The sequence below is a fragment of the Budorcas taxicolor genome, chromosome 2 (genome assembly GCF_023091745.1).
Source record: "Budorcas taxicolor isolate Tak-1 chromosome 2, Takin1.1, whole genome shotgun sequence".
NCBI lineage: Eukaryota > Metazoa > Chordata > Mammalia > Artiodactyla > Bovidae > Budorcas > Budorcas taxicolor.
Window position 1 is genome coordinate 7,241,526 of NC_068911.1, and position 17,842 is coordinate 7,259,367.

The 17,842-nt window shown below is 65.8% G+C and overlaps 1 protein-coding gene across 1 annotated transcript; it reads left to right on the top strand.

Moving 5' to 3' along the window:
- The first annotated feature begins 2,373 nt into the window (after window positions 1–2,373).
- Window positions 2,374–17,210, top strand: LOC128043706 (mucin-3A-like). Its single transcript, XM_052636073.1, has 28 exons — window positions 2,374–2,570; window positions 2,670–2,949; window positions 3,208–3,576; window positions 3,736–4,014; window positions 4,249–4,617; window positions 4,777–5,049; window positions 5,290–5,658; window positions 5,818–6,072; window positions 6,331–6,783; window positions 6,859–7,224; window positions 7,372–8,265; window positions 8,413–8,865; window positions 9,454–9,822; window positions 9,982–10,236; window positions 10,495–10,863; window positions 10,972–11,105; window positions 11,462–11,688; window positions 11,999–12,859; window positions 12,961–13,062; window positions 14,000–14,115; window positions 14,230–14,288; window positions 14,894–15,042; window positions 15,432–15,497; window positions 15,855–16,017; window positions 16,187–16,363; window positions 16,450–16,538; window positions 16,836–16,913; window positions 17,131–17,210. The coding sequence occupies exons 1-28, from the start codon at window positions 2,374–2,376 to the stop codon at window positions 17,208–17,210; spliced, it is 7,851 nt and encodes a 2,616-aa protein (XP_052492033.1).
- Window positions 17,211–17,842: the final 632 nt, after the last annotated feature.

Sequence of the window (17,842 nt, forward strand, 5' to 3'; positions counted from 1 at the left end):
GCCGCCGCCGCCACCATCCCCACCACCGGCATCATCTCCTCCGGCCCCACCACCCACCGCACACACAGCACCTTCCCTGTCCAGGCAACCTCGGCCAGCACGCCGGCCGCCACCTCCATCTTCACCACTCCCCGCAGCACGGCGACTCCCTTCGGCTCCAGCACCATCCCCGCCACATCGCTAGGCGCCTCCTCCCCGGCCTCCGGCAGTACCAGGGCCAGTACCACTCCGGCCGAGGCGGCCAGCCCACCTGCCCCGAGCACCAGTGGGCCGCCCCCGCACCCCACCACCACGGCGACTCCTCCCAGTGACGCCTCTAGCCAGCCTGTCGCCACGGAGGTGCCCTCTCCGCCGTCCGTCACATCCTCCGCCACGCCCAGCAGCACACTCTATGCTCCCGCGTCCACCACCTCCACTCCCGTGGCCACCAACAGCCCGACCTCGTCCACGGGGGTGCCTCGCTCCCCTCCACCTGCCCCCATCACAGAGCCCGCCTCCGCCTCCACCCCGAACACCAGCCCTCTGCCCACCGACATGACCACACTCCCCACCACCCACACCACGGCCGGCCCCTCGCCCCCCGCCAGCACGCCCACCGGGTCCAGCACGCAGGTCGCCACTCCCAGGGACACCGCAGCCCCGGCCACCTCCCTCACGGCCACTCTGGCCTCTGCCGCCGCGGCACACACCACCGGGGCGGCTAGCACCCTCCGGGTGACCACACCCACGCCCACAGCACCGCCCAGCGCTCCGGTCCTCACCTCTTCCACCATCTACTCCAGCGGGAGCACCCTCACTTCCGCCTTCACCTCACCCCTCCCGGCCTCCGCCACGCTGCACACATCCACGACTCTCCCTCCCTCCTCGGTCAGGACGCGAGCCCCCAGCTCCACGCCCGCCACCACCGAGGCCACATCCACCGGGCCCGCGGCTCCATCCACCACCGCCACCTCCGCCGTGGACCTCGGCTCCACACGCGCCCTGGCCAGCCCCTCAGACACACCCACCCCCACCCCCACGGCCTCGGCCACGCCCACGCCCGCCGCCGCCGCCACCATCCCCACCACCGGCATCATCTCCTCCGGCCCCACCACCCACCGCACACACAGCACCTTCCCTGTCCAGGCAACCTCGGCCAGCACGCCGGCCGCCACCTCCATCTTCACCACTCCCCGCAGCACGGCGACTCCCTTCGGCTCCAGCACCATCCCCGCCACATCGCTAGGCGCCTCCTCCCCGGCCTCCGGCAGTACCAGGGCCAGTACCACTCCGGCCGAGGCGGCCAGCCCACCTGCCCCGAGCACCAGTGGGCCGCCCCCGCACCCCACCACCACGGCGACTCCTCCCAGTGACGCCTCTAGCCAGCCTGTCGCCACGGAGGTGCCCTCTCCGCCGTCCGTCACATCCTCCGCCACGCCCAGCAGCACACTCTATGCTCCCGCGTCCACCACCTCCACTCCCGTGGCCACCAACAGCCCGACCTCGTCCACGGGGGTGCCTCGCTCCCCTCCACCTGCCCCCAGCACCGAGCCCGCCTCCGCCTCCACCCCGAACACCAGCCCTCTGCCCACCGACATGACCACACTCCCCACCACCCACACCACGGCCGGCCCCTCGCCCCCCGCCAGCACGCCCACCGGGTCCAGCACGCAGGTCGCCACTCCCAGGGACACCGCAGCCCCGGCCACCTCCCTCACGGCCACTCTGGCCTCTGCCGCCGCGGCACACACCACCGGGGCGGCTAGCACCCTCCGGGTGACCACACCCACGCCCACAGCACCGCCCAGCGCTCCGGTCCTCACCTCTTCCACCATCTACTCCAGCGGGAGCACCCTCACTTCCGCCTTCACCTCACCCCTCCCGGCCTCCGCCACGCTGCACACATCCACGACTCTCCCTCCCTCCTCGGTCAGGACGCGAGCCCCCAGCTCCACGCCCGCCACCACCGAGGCCACATCCACCGGGCCCGCGGCTCCATCCACCACCGCCACCTCCGCCGTGGACCTCGGCTCCACACGCGCCCTGGCCAGCCCCTCAGACACACCCACCCCCACCCCCACGGCCTCGGCCACGCCCACGCCCGCCGCCGCCGCCACCATCCCCACCACCGGCATCATCTCCTCCGGCCCCACCACCCACCGCACACACAGCACCTTCCCTGTCCAGGCAACCTCGGCCAGCACGCCGGCCGCCACCTCCATCTTCACCACTCCCCGCAGCACGGCGACTCCCTTCGGCTCCAGCACCATCCCCGCCACATCGCTAGGCGCCTCCTCCCCGGCCTCCGGCAGTATCAGGGCCAGTACCACTCCGGCCGAGGCGGCCAGCCCACCTGCCCCGAGCACCAGTGGGCCGCCCCCGCACCCCACCACCATGGCGACTCCTCCCAGTGACGCCTCTAGCCAGCCTGTCGCCACGGAGGTGCCCTCTCCGCCGTCCGTCACATCCTCCGCCACGCCCAGCAGCACACTCTATGCTCCCGCGTCCACCACCTCCACTCCCGTGGCCACCAACAGCCCGACCTCGTCCACGGGGGTGCCTCGCTCCCCTACACCTGCCCCCAGCTCCGAGCCCGCCTCCGCCTCCACCCCGAACACCAGCCCTCTGCCCACCGACATGACCACACTCCCCACCACCCACACCACGGCCGGCCCCTCGCCCCCCGCCAGCACGCCCACCGGGTCCAGCACGCAGGTCGCCACTCCCAGGGACACCGCAGCCCCGGCCACCTCCCTCACGGCCACTCTGGCCTCTGCCGCCGCGGCACACACCACCGGGGCGGCTAGCACCCTCCGGGTGACCACACCCACGCCCACAGCACCGCCCAGCGCTCCGGTCCTCACCTCTTCCACCATCTACTCCAGCGGGAGCACCCTCACTTCCGCCTTCACCTCACCCCTCCCGGCCTCCGCCACGCTGCACACATCCACGACTCTCCCTCCCTCCTCGGTCAGGACGCGAGCCCCCAGCTCCACGCCCGCCACCACCGAGGCCACATCCACCGGGCCCGCGGCTCCATCCACCACCGCCACCTCCGCCGTGGACCTCGGCTCCACACGCGCCCTGGCCAGCCCCTCAGACACACCCACCCCCACCCCCACGGCCTCGGCCACGCCCACGCCCGCCGCCGCCGCCACCATCCCCACCACCGGCATCATCTCCTCCGGCCCCACCACCCACCGCACACACAGCACCTTCCCTGTCCAGGCAACCTCGGCCAGCACGCCGGCCACCACCTCCATCTTCACCACTCCCCGCAGCACGGCGACTCCCTTCGGCTCCAGCACCATCCCCGCCACATCGCTAGGCGCCTCCTCCCCGGCCTCCGGCAGTACCAGGGCCAGTACCACTCCGGCCGAGGCGGCCAGCCCACCTGCCCCGAGCACCAGTGGGCCGCCCCCGCACCCCACCACCACGGCGACTCCTCCCAGTGACGCCTCTAGCCAGCCTGTCGCCACGGAGGTGCCCTCTCCGCCGTCCGTCACATCCTCCGCCACGCCCAGCAGCACACTCTATGCTCCCGCGTCCACCACCTCCACTCCCGTGGCCACCAACAGCCCGACCTCGTCCACGGGGGTGCCTCGCTCCCCTCCACCTGCCCCCAGCACAGAGCCCGCCTCCGCCTCCACCCCGAACACCAGCCCTCTGCCCACCGACATGACCACACTCCCCACCACCCACACCACGGCCGGCCCCTCGCCCCCCGCCAGCACGCCCACCGGGTCCAGCACGCAGGTCGCCACTCCCAGGGACACCGCAGCCCCGGCCACCTCCCTCACGGCCACTCTGGCCTCTGCCGCCGCGGCACACACCACCGGGGCGGCTAGCACCCTCCGGGTGACCACACCCACGCCCACAGCACCGCCCAGCGCTCCGGTCCTCACCTCTTCCACCATCTACTCCAGCGGGAGCACCCTCACTTCCGCCTTCACCTCACCCCTCCCGGCCTCCGCCACGCTGCACACATCCACGACTCTCCCTCCCTCCTCGGTCAGGACGCGAGCCCCCAGCTCCACGCCCGCCACCACCGAGGCCACATCCACCGGGCCCGCGGCTCCATCCACCACCGCCACCTCCGCCGTGGACCTCGGCTCCACACGCGCCCTGGCCAGCCCCTCAGACACACCCACCCCCACCCCCACGGCCTCGGCCACGCCCACGCCCGCCGCCGCCGCCACCATCCCCACCACCGGCATCATCTCCTCCGGCCCCACCACCCACCGCACACACAGCACCTTCCCTGTCCAGGCAACCTCGGCCAGCACGCCGGCCGCCACCTCCATCTTCACCACTCCCCGCAGCACGGCGACTCCCTTCGGCTCCAGCACCATCCCCGCCACATCGCTAGGCGCCTCCTCCCCGGCCTCCGGCAGTACCAGGGCCAGTACCACTCCGGCCGAGGCGGCCAGCCCACCTGCCCCGAGCACCAGTGGGCCGCCCCCGCACCCCACCACCACAGCGACTCCTCCCAGTGACGCCTCTAGCCAGCCTGTCGCCACGGAGGTGCCCTCTCCGCTGTCCGTCACATCCTCCGCCACGCCCAGCAGCACACTCTATGCTCCCGCGTCCACCACCTCCACTCCCGTGGCCACCAACAGCCCGACCTCGTCCACGGGGGTGCCTCGCTCCCCTCCACCTGCCCCCAGCACAGAGCCTGCCTCCGCCTCCACCCCGAACACCAGCCCTCTGCCCACCGACATGACCACACCCCCCACCACCCACACCACGGCCGGCCCCTCGCCCCCCGCCAGCACGCCCACCGGGTCCAGCACGCAGGTCGCCACTCCCAGGGACACCGCAGCCCCGGCCACCTCCCTCACGGCCACTCTGGCCTCTGCCGCCGCGGCACACACCACCGGGGTGGCTAGCACCCTCCGGGTGACCACACCCACGCCCACAGCACCGCCCAGCGCTCCGGTCCTCACCTCTTCCACCATCTACTCCAGCGGGAGCACCCTCACTTCCGCCTTCACCTCACCCCTCCCGGCCTCCGCCACGCTGCACACATCCACGACTCTCCCTCCCTCCTCGGTCAGGACGCGAGCCCCCAGCTCCACGCCCGCCACCACCGAGGCCACATCCACCGGGCCCGCGGCTCCATCCACCACCGCCACCTCCGCCGTGGACCTCGGCTCCACACGCGCCCTGGCCAGCCCCTCAGACACACCCACCCCCACCCCCACGGCCTCGGCCACGCCCACGCCCGCCGCCGCCGCCACCATCCCCACCACCGGCATCATCTCCTCCGGCCCCACCACCCACCGCACACACAGCACCTTCCCTGTCCAGGCAACCTCGGCCAGCACGCCGGCCGCCACCTCCATCTTCACCACTCCCCGCAGCACGGCGACTCCCTTCGGCTCCAGCACCATCCCCGCCACATCGCTAGGCGCCTCCTCCCCGGCCTCCGGCAGTACCAGGGCCAGTACCACTCCGGCCGAGGCGGCCAGCCCACCTGCCCCGAGCACCAGTGGGCCGCCCCCGCACCCCACCACCACGGCGACTCCTCCCAGTGACGCCTCTAGCCAGCCTGTCGCCACGGAGGTGCCCTCTCCGCCGTCTGTCACATCCTCCGCCACGCCCAGCAGCACACTCTATGCTCCCGCGTCCACCACCTCCACTCCCGTGGCCACCAACAGCCCGACCTCGTCCATGGGGGTGCCTCGCTCCCCTCCACCTGCCCCCAGCACAGAGCCCGCCTCCGCCTCCACCCCGAACACCAGCCCTCTGCCCACCGACATGACCACACTCCCCACCACCCACACCACGGCCGGCCCCTCGCCCCCCGCCAGCACGCCCACCGGGTCCAGCACACAGGTCGCCACTCCCAGGGACACCGCAGCCCCGGCCACCTCCCTCACGGCCACTCTGGCCTCTGCCGCCGCGGCACACACCACCGGGGCGGCTAGCACCCTCCGGGTGACCACACCCACGCCCACAGCACCGCCCAGCGCTCCGGTCCTCACCTCTTCCACCATCTACTCCAGCGGGAGCACCCTCACTTCCGCCTTCACCTCACCCCTCCCGGCCTCCGCCACGCTGCACACATCCACGACTCTCCCTCCCTCCTCGGTCAGGACGCGAGCCCCCAGCTCCACGCCCGCCACCACCGAGGCCACATCCACCGGGCCCGCGGCTCCATCCACCACCGCCACCTCCGCCGTGGACCTCGGCTCCACACGCGCCCTGGCCAGCCCCTCAGACACACCCACCCCCACCCCCACGGCCTCGGCCACGCCCACGCCCGCCGCCGCCGCCACCATCCCCACCACCGGCATCATCTCCTCCGGCCCCACCACCCACCGCACACACAGAACCTTCCCTGTCCAGGCAACCTCGGCCAGCACGCCGGCCGCCACCTCCATCTTCACCACTCCCTGCAGCACGGCGACTCCCTTCGGCTCCAGCACCATCCCCGCCACATCGCTAGGCGCCTCCTCCCCGGCCTCCGGCAGTACCAGGGCCAGTACCACTCCGGCCGAGGCGGCCAGCCTACCTGCCCCGAGCACCAGTGGGCCGCCCCCGCACCCCACCACCACGGCGACTCCTCCCAGTGACGCCTCTAGCCAGCCTGTCGCCACGGAGGTGCCCTCTCCGCCGTCCGTCACATCCTCCGCCACGCCCAGCAGCACACTCTATGCTCCTGCGTCCACCACCTCCACTCCCGTGGCCACCAACAGCCCGACCTCGTCCACGGGGGTGCCTCGCTCCCCTCCACCTGCCCCCAGCACAGAGCCCGCCTCCGCCTCCACCCCGAACACCAGCCCTCTGCCCACCGACATGACCACACCCCCCACCACCCACACCACGGCCGGCCCCTCGCCCCCCGCCAGCACGCCCACCGGGTCCAGCACGCAGGTCGCCACTCCCAGGGACACCGCAGCCCCGGCCACCTCCCTCACGGCCACTCTGGCCTCTGCCGCCACGGCACACACCACCGGGGCGGCTAGCACCCTCCGGGTGACCACACCCACGCCCACAGCACCGCCCAGCGCTCCGGTCCTCACCTCTTCCACCATCTACTCCAGCGGGAGCACCCTCACTTCCGCCTTCACCTCACCCCTCCCGGCCTCCGCCACGCTGCACACATCCACGACTCTCCCTCCCTCCTCGGTCAGGACGCGAGCCCCCAGCTCCACGCCCGCCACCACCGAGGCCACATCCACCGGGCCCGCGGCCGCATCCACCACCGCCACCTCCGCCGTGGACCTCGGCTCCACACGCGCCCTGGCCAGCCCCTCAGACACACCCACCCCCACCCCCACGGCCTCGGCCACGCCCACGCCCGCCGCCGCCGCCACCATCCCCACCACCGGCATCATCTCCTCCGGCCCCACCACCCACCGCACACACAGCACCTTCCCTGTCCAGGCAACCTCGGCCAGCACGCCGGCCGCCACCTCCATCTTCACCACTCCCCGCAGCACGGCGACTCCCTTCGGCTCCAGCACCATCCCCGCCACATCGCTAGGCGCCTCCTCCCCGGCCTCCGGCAGTACCAGGGCCAGTACCACTCCGGCCGAGGCGGCCAGCCCACCTGCCCCGAGCACCAGTGGGCCGCCCCCGCACCCGACCACCACGGCGACTCCTCCCAGTGACGCCTCTAGCCAGCCTGTCGCCACGGAGGTGCCCTCTCCGTCGTCCGTCACATCCTCCGCCACGCCCAGCAGCACACTCTATGCTCCCGCGTCCACCACCTCCACTCCCGTGGCCACCAACAGCCCGACCTCGTCCACGGGGGTGCCTCGCTCCCCTCCACCTGCCCTCAGCACCGAGCCCGCCTCCGCCTCCACCCCGAACACCAGCCCTCTGCCCACCGACATGACCACACTCCCCACCACCCACACAACGGCCGGCCCCTCGCCCCCCGCCAGCACGCCCACCGGGTCCAGCACGCAGGTCGCCACTCCCAGGGACACCGCAGCCCCGGCCACCTCCCTCACGGCCACTCTGGCCTCTGCCGCCGCGGCACACACCACCGGGGCGGCTAGCACCCTCCGGGTGACCACACCCACGCCCACAGCACCGCCCAGCGCTCCGGTCCTCACCTCTTCCACCATCTACTCCAGCGGGAGCACCCTCACTTCCGCCTTCACCTCACCCCTCCCGGCCTCCGCCACGCTGCACACATCCACGACTCTCCCTCCCTCCTCGGTCAGTACGCGAGCCCCCAGCTCCACTCCCGCCACCACCGAGGCCACATCCACCGGGCCCGCGGCTCCATCCACCACCGCCACCTCCGCCGTGGACCTCGGCTCCACACGCGCCCTGGCCAGCCCCTCAGACACACCCACCCCCACCCCCACGGCCTCGGCCACGCCCACGCCCGCCGCCGCCGCCACCATCCCCACCACCGGCATCATCTCCTCCGGCCCCACCACCCACCGCACACACAGCACCTTCCCTGTCCAGGCAACCTCGGCCAGCACGCCGGCCGCCACCTCCATCTTCACCACTCCCCGCAGCACGGCGACTCCCTTCGGCTCCAGCACCATCCCCGCCACATCCCTAGGCGCCTCCTCCCCGGCCTCCGGCAGTACCAGGGCCAGTACCACTCCGGCCGAGGCGGCCAGCCCACCTGCCCCGAGCACCAGTGGGCCGCCCCCGCACCCCACCACCACGGCGACTCCTCCCAGTGACGCCTCTAGCCAGCCTGTCGCCACGGAGGTGCCCTCTCCGCCGTCCGTCACATCCTCCGCCACGCCCAGCAGCACACTCTATGCTCCCGCGTCCACCACCTCCACTCCCGTGGCCACCAACAGCCCGACCTCGTCCACGGGGGTGCCTCGCTCCCCTCCACCTGCCCCCAGCACCGAGCCCGCCTCCGCCTCCACCCCGAACACCAGCCCTCTGCCCACCGACATGACCACACCCCCCACCACCCACACCACGGCCGGCCCCTCGCCCCCCGCCAGCACGCCCACCGGGTCCAGCACGCAGGTCGCCACTCCCAGGGACACCGCAGCCCCGGCCACCTCCCTCACGGCCACTCTGGCCTCTGCCGCCGCGGCACACACCACCGGGGCGGCTAGCACCCTCCGGGTGACCACACCCACGCCCACAGCACCGCCCAGCGCTCCGGTCCTCACCTCTTCCACCATCTACTCCAGCGGGAGCACCCTCACTTCCGCCTTCACCTCACCCCTCCCGGCCTCCGCCACGCTGCACACATCCACGACTCTCCCTCCCTCCTCGGTCAGGACGCGAGCCCCCAGCTCCACGCCCGCCACCACCGAGGCCACATCCACCGGGCCCGCGGCTCCATCCACCACCGCCACCTCCGCCGTGGACCTCGGCTCCACACGCGCCCTGGCCAGCCCCTCAGACACACCCACCCCCACCCCCACGGCCTCGGCCACGCCCACGCCCGCCGCCGCCGCCACCATCCCCACCACCGGCATCATCTCCTCCGGCCCCACCACCCACCGCACACACAGCACCTTCCCTGTCCAGGCAACCTCGGCCAGCACGCCGGCCGCCACCTCCATCTTCACCACTCCCCGCAGCACGGCGACTCCCTTCGGCTCCAGCACCATCCCCGCCACATCGCTAGGCGCCTCCTCCCCGGCCTCCGGCAGTACCAGGGCCAGTACCACTCCGGCCGAGGCGGCCAGCCCACCTGCCTCGAGCACCAGTGGGCCGCCCCCGCACCCCACCACCACGGCGACTCCTCCCAGTGACGCCTCTAGCCAGCCTGTCGCCACGGAGGTGCCCTCTCCGCCGTCCGTCACATCCTCCGCCACGCCCAGCAGCACACTCTATGCTCCCGCGTCCACCACCTCCACTCCCGTGGCCACCAACAGCCCGACCTCGTCCACGGGGGTGCCTCGCTCCCCTCCACCTGCCCCCAGCACAGAGCCCGCCTCCGCCTCCACCCCGAACACCAGCCCTCTGCCCACCGACATGACCACACTCCCCACCACCCACACCACGGCCGGCCCCTCGCCCCCCGCCAGCACGCCCACCGGGTCCAGCACGCAGGTCGCCACTCCCAGGGACACCGCAGCCCCGGCCACCTCCCTCACGGCCACTCTGGCCTCTGCCGCCGCGGCACACACCACCGGGGCGGCTAGCACCCTCCGGGTGACCACACCCACGCCCACAGCACCGCCCAGCGCTCCGGTCCTCACCTCTTCCACCATCTACTCCAGCGGGAGCACCCTCACTTCCGCCTTCACCTCACCCCTCCCGGCCTCCGCCACGCTGCACACATCCACGACTCTCCCTCCCTCCTCGGTCAGGACGCGAGCCCCCAGCTCCACGCCCGCCACCACCGAGGCCACATCCACCGGGCCCGCGGCTCCATCCACCACCGCCACCTCCGCCGTGGACCTCGGCTCCACACGCGCCCTGGCCAGCCCCTCAGACACACCCACCCCCACCCCCACGGCCTCGGCCACGCCCACGCCCGCCGCCGCCGCCACCATCCCCACCACCGGCATCATCTCCTCCGGCCCCACCACCCACCGCACACACAGCACCTTCCCTGTCCAGGCAACCTCGGCCAGCACGCCGGCCGCCACCTCCTTCTTCACCACTCCCCGCAGCACGGCGACTCCCTTCGGCTCCAGCACCATCCCCGCCACATCGCTAGGCGCCTCCTCCCCGGCCTCCGGCAGTACCAGGGCCAGTACCACTCCGGCCGAGGCGGCCAGCCCACCTGCCCCGAGCACCAGTGGGCCGCCCCCGCACCCCACCACCACGGCGACTCCTCCCAGTGACGCCTCTAGCCAGCCTGTCGCCACGGAGGTGCCCTCTCCGCCGTCCGTCACATCCTCCGCCACGCCCAGCAGCACACTCTATGCTCCCGCGTCCACCACCTCCACTCCCGTGGCCACCAATAGCCCGACCTCGTCCACGGGGGTGCCTCGCTCCCCTCCACCTGCCCCCAGCACAGAGCCCGCCTCCGCCTCCACCCCGAACACCAGCCCTCTGCCCACTGACATGACCCCTAGCTCCAGTATTGTGCAGACATCCATGAATGTGCCTGCATCGTCTGACAGTGCAGAGGTGTCTACCCTGTTCCTAGCCAGCACCCAGTCCACAGTCATGGTTTCTGCTGGTTCCTCCGCCTCCAAGACCGACCTCAGCTTCACACTTTCCCTGTCTGTTACGTCCACCCCCACCAGAGATAATATCCCATCTTTCCCCACTACCCATAATACAGGAAGAACCTCTAATATCGTGACACCCTGGGCCACTAGGCCTAGTGAGATATCTGTGTTCCCTAATATCCAAAGTACAGCAACTCCCTTCCTCTCTACCAGCATTCCAGGTCCATCTTTAGGTCCTTCTTTCATGCGTAGCATCAGTGCCTGGACCCCTCAGGCAGAGAGCTTCACCTCAGATACAATTAGCATGTCTAGTTCAATGCAGGACATGGCTGAAACCACTTTGGCACCCATCACTGCTGATCTATACCTGTATCAGTCCAGTGCCTTGGGACTGTCCTCCACTGCAGCTTCTACACAAACAGCCAAGACGAGGGACACAACCCTGCTTGCTTCATCTGCTTTGAGAACCACAGCTACTCCTATCAGTACCGTTTCTGTAGAGTCTCTGACAACAGATATTCCTTCTATTTCTCCCATCACATCCTCAGCCACTCAAACAAGTACAGTCCATTTTCAGACATCTCCAGTCTCTACGCCAGTGACCAGTGGTACCTTGACAGCACCCAGCTCGCCTGTATCATTTCCATCTTTCACAACCACAGAACCAGTACCCACTGAAACCACAGCCCCCACCCCTCCGTTTACCCTACCCACGATCCCTGCTGCCCAGTCCACGTCCACCCCTCCATCTCTGACTGGGACATTTACCACCAGCAGGACTGAGGTCACCACTCCCACGCATACGTCTCCCCCTGCCACCTTGATCACAGCATCCTCTCGCACTCCCTCAACCCCAGAAGCTGCCAAGACTGGGACCACACAGATGGCAACAGCACCCACCTCCATAACAGCTCTCAGTACTTCAGGCGTCTCTCCCTCTTCAGCTTTCCCTATACTGATTACTTCTACTAATGCAATAAGTACCCCTTTTGGTACCATCATCTCCTCTTCAATACCTGCAATAATGTCGTCTTCCACTATTCCAAGTTCAGAGGTCTCTGTGACAAGTAGTTCTTTTTCTACCTCCTCTCATATGTCCAGTGCAGAAAACACAGGCCCTTCCTCTGTCACTGCTTTTCCCACCTTTTCATCGCCTGAAACGACAAAAACTTCTTCCACCATGACTTCCCTAATGACCTCTCCTACCCAGACGACTGCCATGCTGACTCTGTCTTCCCCCAGCCCGTGTCCAGAGTCCATATCAGTTACAATAGTGTCTGCCTCTCCCACGACACCATGTATCGAATTGGGTCCAAATGCTGAAGTTACCTCGATGCCCACTGTCCCGTTATCAGTTTTCACCTCTACTACTGAGATGGTCACCTCTCCCAATCCCACAACCACGACAACTCTGTTCCCTGATAAACTGGGTGCTTCTCCTCCCATGCTGGACACTAACCCCTCCAACAAGACTGCTGCTCCCAGTTCTATCAACATTGGAAGAATTCCCATCAACACGGTTTTCCCAAGCACACGAAGGCCTAATAGTGGGACCTGGATCAACTCCAACTTTGTAAATACTTGGCCTGTGCCTGGCTTCATTACCTTCCCACACACTGTGAAACGTAGAAGGAGATCTTCATCTTCCATGATGACTACACACAAGTTGACACCTCAAAGCCTACCGATCACCAGAGTTCCACGGATACCGGTGGACACCAGGACTCTCTCTACGCATACATCTCGCAGGACAACTTTGACCACGACTCAGATGGCCACACAGTCTAGGTTCATCAGCAGCCCAGGTTGGATCTCCTGCCTCTTTCTTAGCCCCTCTCATTCCCCTACTGAATTCCATGACCATGGTCAGTCCTGGCCTGAACTTCCCTTTTCACTCGCTACCCAGGCATTTGTGACAATGGTGGCACCTGGACGCAGGGCCACTGCTTCTGTCCCCGAACCTTCTATGGCTCGCACTGCGAGTTGGCTGCCAGAGAGATATATCTGGGTGAGTTGCTTTTTGCACTTTCTCTTGGGAGGTGTCACTTTAATGAGACCAACCATTTTGCCAGATCTCTTTATCCCTGTTTTCTCCCTCATGCTCTCTTCTACCCCATACCATACCTATCCTCCCCTCTTACCTCCAGGAGGTCACTGGGGCCACTCTCTTTCCTAGGATTTCCTCCCAGTGTGTGTTGCTAATTTCTGTTGTATCAAATTACCACAAACTCAGCAGATGAACCATGCAAATTTATTACTGTAGAATTTTGTAGATTAGAAGTCCAACCTGAGTCTTCCAGGGCTAAAATCAAGGTATTGGCTAGGGCTGGGTTCTTTCTGGTAGCCCTAGGGGAGAATCCATTTCTTTGCCCTTTCCACATTCTCCAGCCTCCTACATTTCTTCCTCAAGGCCCCCTGGCTACATCTTTGATGCCAGCCACATTGCATGTCTGTTCCTTTTTTCCATACTTAACATCATCCTCTGAGTGGTTCTCATTTCTTCTGAGTCCCTCTTCCCCTGCTAAGGATTCTTGTGATTACACTAGGCTCAATCAGATATTCCACGTTAATTTTCTCATATTAAAGCCAGCTGATTAGTACCCTTAATTCCTTCTGCCACTTTAGCTCCTCCTTGTCATGTAGCATAATATATTCCCAGGTTCTGGGGATTATACATAGACATCTTTGGGGCCACTATTCTTCTTCCCACTGGGGCAGACTAGAGAGAGACTACAGAACTGACTGTGGGACAACCCAACTTCCAGTATTTCTCACATCTCAGGACAACACATCCCAGAAATCCTACCTTCTCCCTTCTGCTATTCAGTCATTCCTCAGGGAACATGGAGAGGGGCAGTGGGAGCAGCTTCTGGGTTAAGGTGGTGGTGGTGACATCAGACAGGAACAGACATTGAAGTGACCAGAGCAGGGCATGTTGTGTACAGATATGGTGGACAGTGAAGTGGGCATGGAGGTGTCTGTCAACCAGGAGTTTTCCGCGGACCTCAAGGACAACAGTTCTAAGGTCTACAGGGATTTCGTGAACACATTCCGGGATCAGGTGAGGAGGAAGTGGGGGGAATTCAAAACTTAAATGACCTTGGAGTGGAGCTTGGGCCCGGGGGTGTCCTCTGGTTGGAGGTTCAGATGTGAGCCGGGATCCTTTGTATTTCAGATAAAGAAGATTTACCAAAACGTGCAGGGATTCAAGGAGGTGCAGATCCTTTCTCTGAGGTAGGACCCCTTTCTGGGGCTGTGGAGGCAGTGTCAAGTGTGTGTGGTGGTGGGTGGGGAGCACAAAGAAGGGCCAAAGAAGCCATCCCTTGCTTTCGGAATCATTCAATGTCATAAAGAGAGGGATGGACAGAGGAGGCAAGAAAACTACTCCATGAAGGGTGTTTGGGGATCACTTTCAGGATTCATTCCTCTGTAGGAGGGATGTCTCCCCTCTCCCTGAAGCAGCTGGATGCAGGGAGGTGGTGCCTGAGGCCTGGTGCCTGGTGTCGGGACCATGGCTGGTCTCTCTGGTTGGCAACTGGTCTGGTGGACGGGTCAGCAAGAGGGAGGCAGAGAGCCCAGAAGGGCCTGGTTTGATTACGGCTTGAGAGAACACAAAGAGAATGTCAATCATTCCTTGTTCCGCCTACCCAGGCTGCCCAAGGCAGAAGCTAGTAGCCCCTTCTGGACATAATCAGTCTGGAATCCCATCTCATTGCCTCTGCCCCTTCCTGCCAACACTCGCATAGCTGTGGCTGGTCTGGAAATGCCCTTCTACAGTTGTATGGTGGCTTGGGCCTGGGCACCTTTTAAGGCTCTCTGCACCCCACCCCCGCCCCCAGGAATGGCAGCATCGTGGTGGAATATCTAGTCCTGCTGGAGTTACCCTTCAGCCTCCAGGTGGAGGAGGAGTATGAGAAGGTGAAGGTGGCCTTGAAGGAGGAGCTCCAGAATGTCAGCCAGGATGGGAACAGCTGCCAGAATGACCAGGGTGAACAGAGGCTGGGGGCCTGGGGCTGAAGGGAGGGGTCAGGGTCACAGCCACCATCCCAGCCTGCTCCAACTCACACAGGGGCCTACGGGGGGAGGGGGCAGGTGTCAGCCCTGTGGTACCTCAGGCAAGACAGGAGAAGAGAGACAGGTCCACAGAAAGCCGGGTCAAGGGTGAGCCTAAGGAAGGGTTGTCAGAGTCTAGGAGCTGCGGGAGAGAGAGCTGTTCAAGGTCTCCGGGTGGCTGAGGACCCCTGGCTATTCAGGGGACATGAGGGAGGCCCAAGGAGCCTTCCTTCATGGCCCATCCAAACCTCCCCCGTACTGACAGAGCGCTCTCTGTCCCTTCCTGTGCCTCCCCCGGTTCCACCCGTGCCTGTGGCCCCCCAGTCCTGTGTTTCAAGCCTGACTCCATCAAGGTGAACAACAACACCAGGATGGAGCTGTCACCTGAAGGTGAGAGGTGGGGCAAAGGGCTGAGTGGCCCCAGGTGGCCGGGACCCCTCCCACAAGGGACATCTGTCCATTGAAATTCCCAGGGAGGAGGGGAGACCTTTCGGGGAGGCAAGTGGTACTGACCTGGCAGGGCTGCCTCTCAGGTCCATGTTAGTAGCTTCCACGTGGGGAAGGATCACCAGAGAAGGTGAGGAGAGTGTGAGGAGCCTCCCTGCACTCATCTAATTCCACGGTCTACCCGCTGACATGCCACCTGCGGAAATGCAGTCCTCTATCCATTTTGAGAATTACCATAGCCAGGCCCCAGAGTAGAATGGATGAGGTCTTTACGTCTGCAATCCCCTACCTACCCCCCAGCCATCTGTCGCCGCGCTGCTGCCGAAGGTTTTGAGGATTTCTACTTCCCTTTCCTGGAGAAGAACCAGCTCCGCTGTGTCACCAAATGCATAGCGGGTGTGGAAGGCGCCATTGACTGCCATCAGGGCCAATGCGTTCTGCAGAGGAGTGGTCCTTCTTGCCGGTGAGGCCCCGCCCACAGCCAGCTGGGACAATCATCAGGCCCCTCCGGTCCCGCCCACTCATCTCCTGGTGGAGCCCCGCCCACCTGCCAGGACCTGGCTTGTCTAAGGGTACTAATTGTCCTGGCGCGGGAGGTGGTGAGGGTGTTGACCTGGAACCCCCTCCTCCAGCTGCTTCTCCACGGACACGCACTGGTTCTGGGGCCCGCGCTGCGAGGTGGCCATCTCCTGGAAGGCGCTGGCCGGGGGCCTGGCGGGAGCCGGGGCCCTGCTTCTGCTGCTGGTGGTGGTGGCGCTGAGCGTGTTCGTCGTGCGCTCCCGGAGGAGGGATAGGCAAGGCCGAGGCAGGTGAGTGAGCTGGGGGTGGATGGGTGAGGGGAAAGGCTTCCCGGACCAGGTTACCCTGCTCTGACAACACGGTGGCCTTGTGGCAGGTCCAGGGACGATAGGAAGTTGTTCGAGACCTGGGATGAGAGTGCAAAACTGGCTTTTTCTAACTTTGCCTTCCAGCAGGACAGAAGAGGTGAGTCTTGTCTCCTGGAGAAGGTCGGGGCTGGAGGGTGCTTCCCTGGGAACCATTTTCGGCCTGGGCAGACCAGAGGACTTTTCTTGTCCAAGACAGGCGTCTAACTCCTGCCCTAGAGTTTGCTTCGCTGCTTCCATGCCCCACTCTAAGGCCCAGGTCCTCCACAGGCCCTCCCTGCAGGGCAGGCCCAGGGGCCCAGGAATGCCCTGAGGCCCTGCCTTCCTCACGATTTCTTCCCTCCCCCTTTTACTCTCCACCTCTTCCTCTTCTTCCCCGTTCTCTTTTCTTTCTCAGTTAAAGATAAAAATTTCTCTGTGGCCTTGGACACTGTGGACACCAATGCCAGGGTGCGGGGTCAGGGATGGATCGATGGTAAGGAGCTGTCGCAGGTCCAGCTCTCGCTGGCCTCCCTCCCAGGGCAGGGGGCTGGCTGGGACAGGAGGCAGTGACCTCCTAGCCAGGCCCCTGCAGTGTGGTTCCCTGTTCTCACTCCCCGTCTTGTGAATTCTGTGGCAGGTGCATATTCACAGACCTGAGGTGGTCTCGTCCTCACTGTGAGCCCCACTGCCCTTTCCACCTGCCCGGACAGCGGAGAGAACCATGCGCACCGCCTTTGGAGAGATGGCCGCGGGCTCGTGCGGCTCAGTCTCCTGGTTTCCTGGGGCATAACAGACCTCCGCCTACCCTCATCCTTCCCCCATCTTGGGTGAAACCCACCTGGAGACCCAGTTCAAATCCACGCTCTTCCACTGTGGGACGTTGGGCAAGTCAGTAACTTCTCTGAACTTTGGTTTTGTCACCTGTAAAATGCAAGTGGCCCACTGCTCCTGATACCTCCTGTTGGTTATAGTGAAACCAGATGTCTTGGGTCCGACCTCTGTCCTGATGCACCTTCCTGTGTCGGCCTTCATGCTCATATGGCTTCACTCACATCCCCAGTCCCCATGTCCTTCCCCGAGGCTCAGGCCTCTGCCTCTCCTTTTCCTGTGTGCATCCCTACTGCCAGCCAGGTCCCCCCCTCCCCCATACCTGTAAGCAGCCTGCAGCCTGTCCCAGCCTCTTCCCCTGTCCTTCTGTAACTCCCTGCTGTGCCCCTCCACCACTTCTTAACCCTCTCCCCTCTGAACCCACTTCTTCTTAAGTCCCTCCTCCCCCACACTCCTGCCCTGTGTCTCCCTGTTTCCATACTTTCCCCTTCCTCATCTTTTTACCCTCAACCCTAAATCCCCCTGCCCCCCACATCTGCATGCCCCACTCCTAAATCCTCCCATCTCCCCACCCTCCCTCCCTAGGTAGGTACA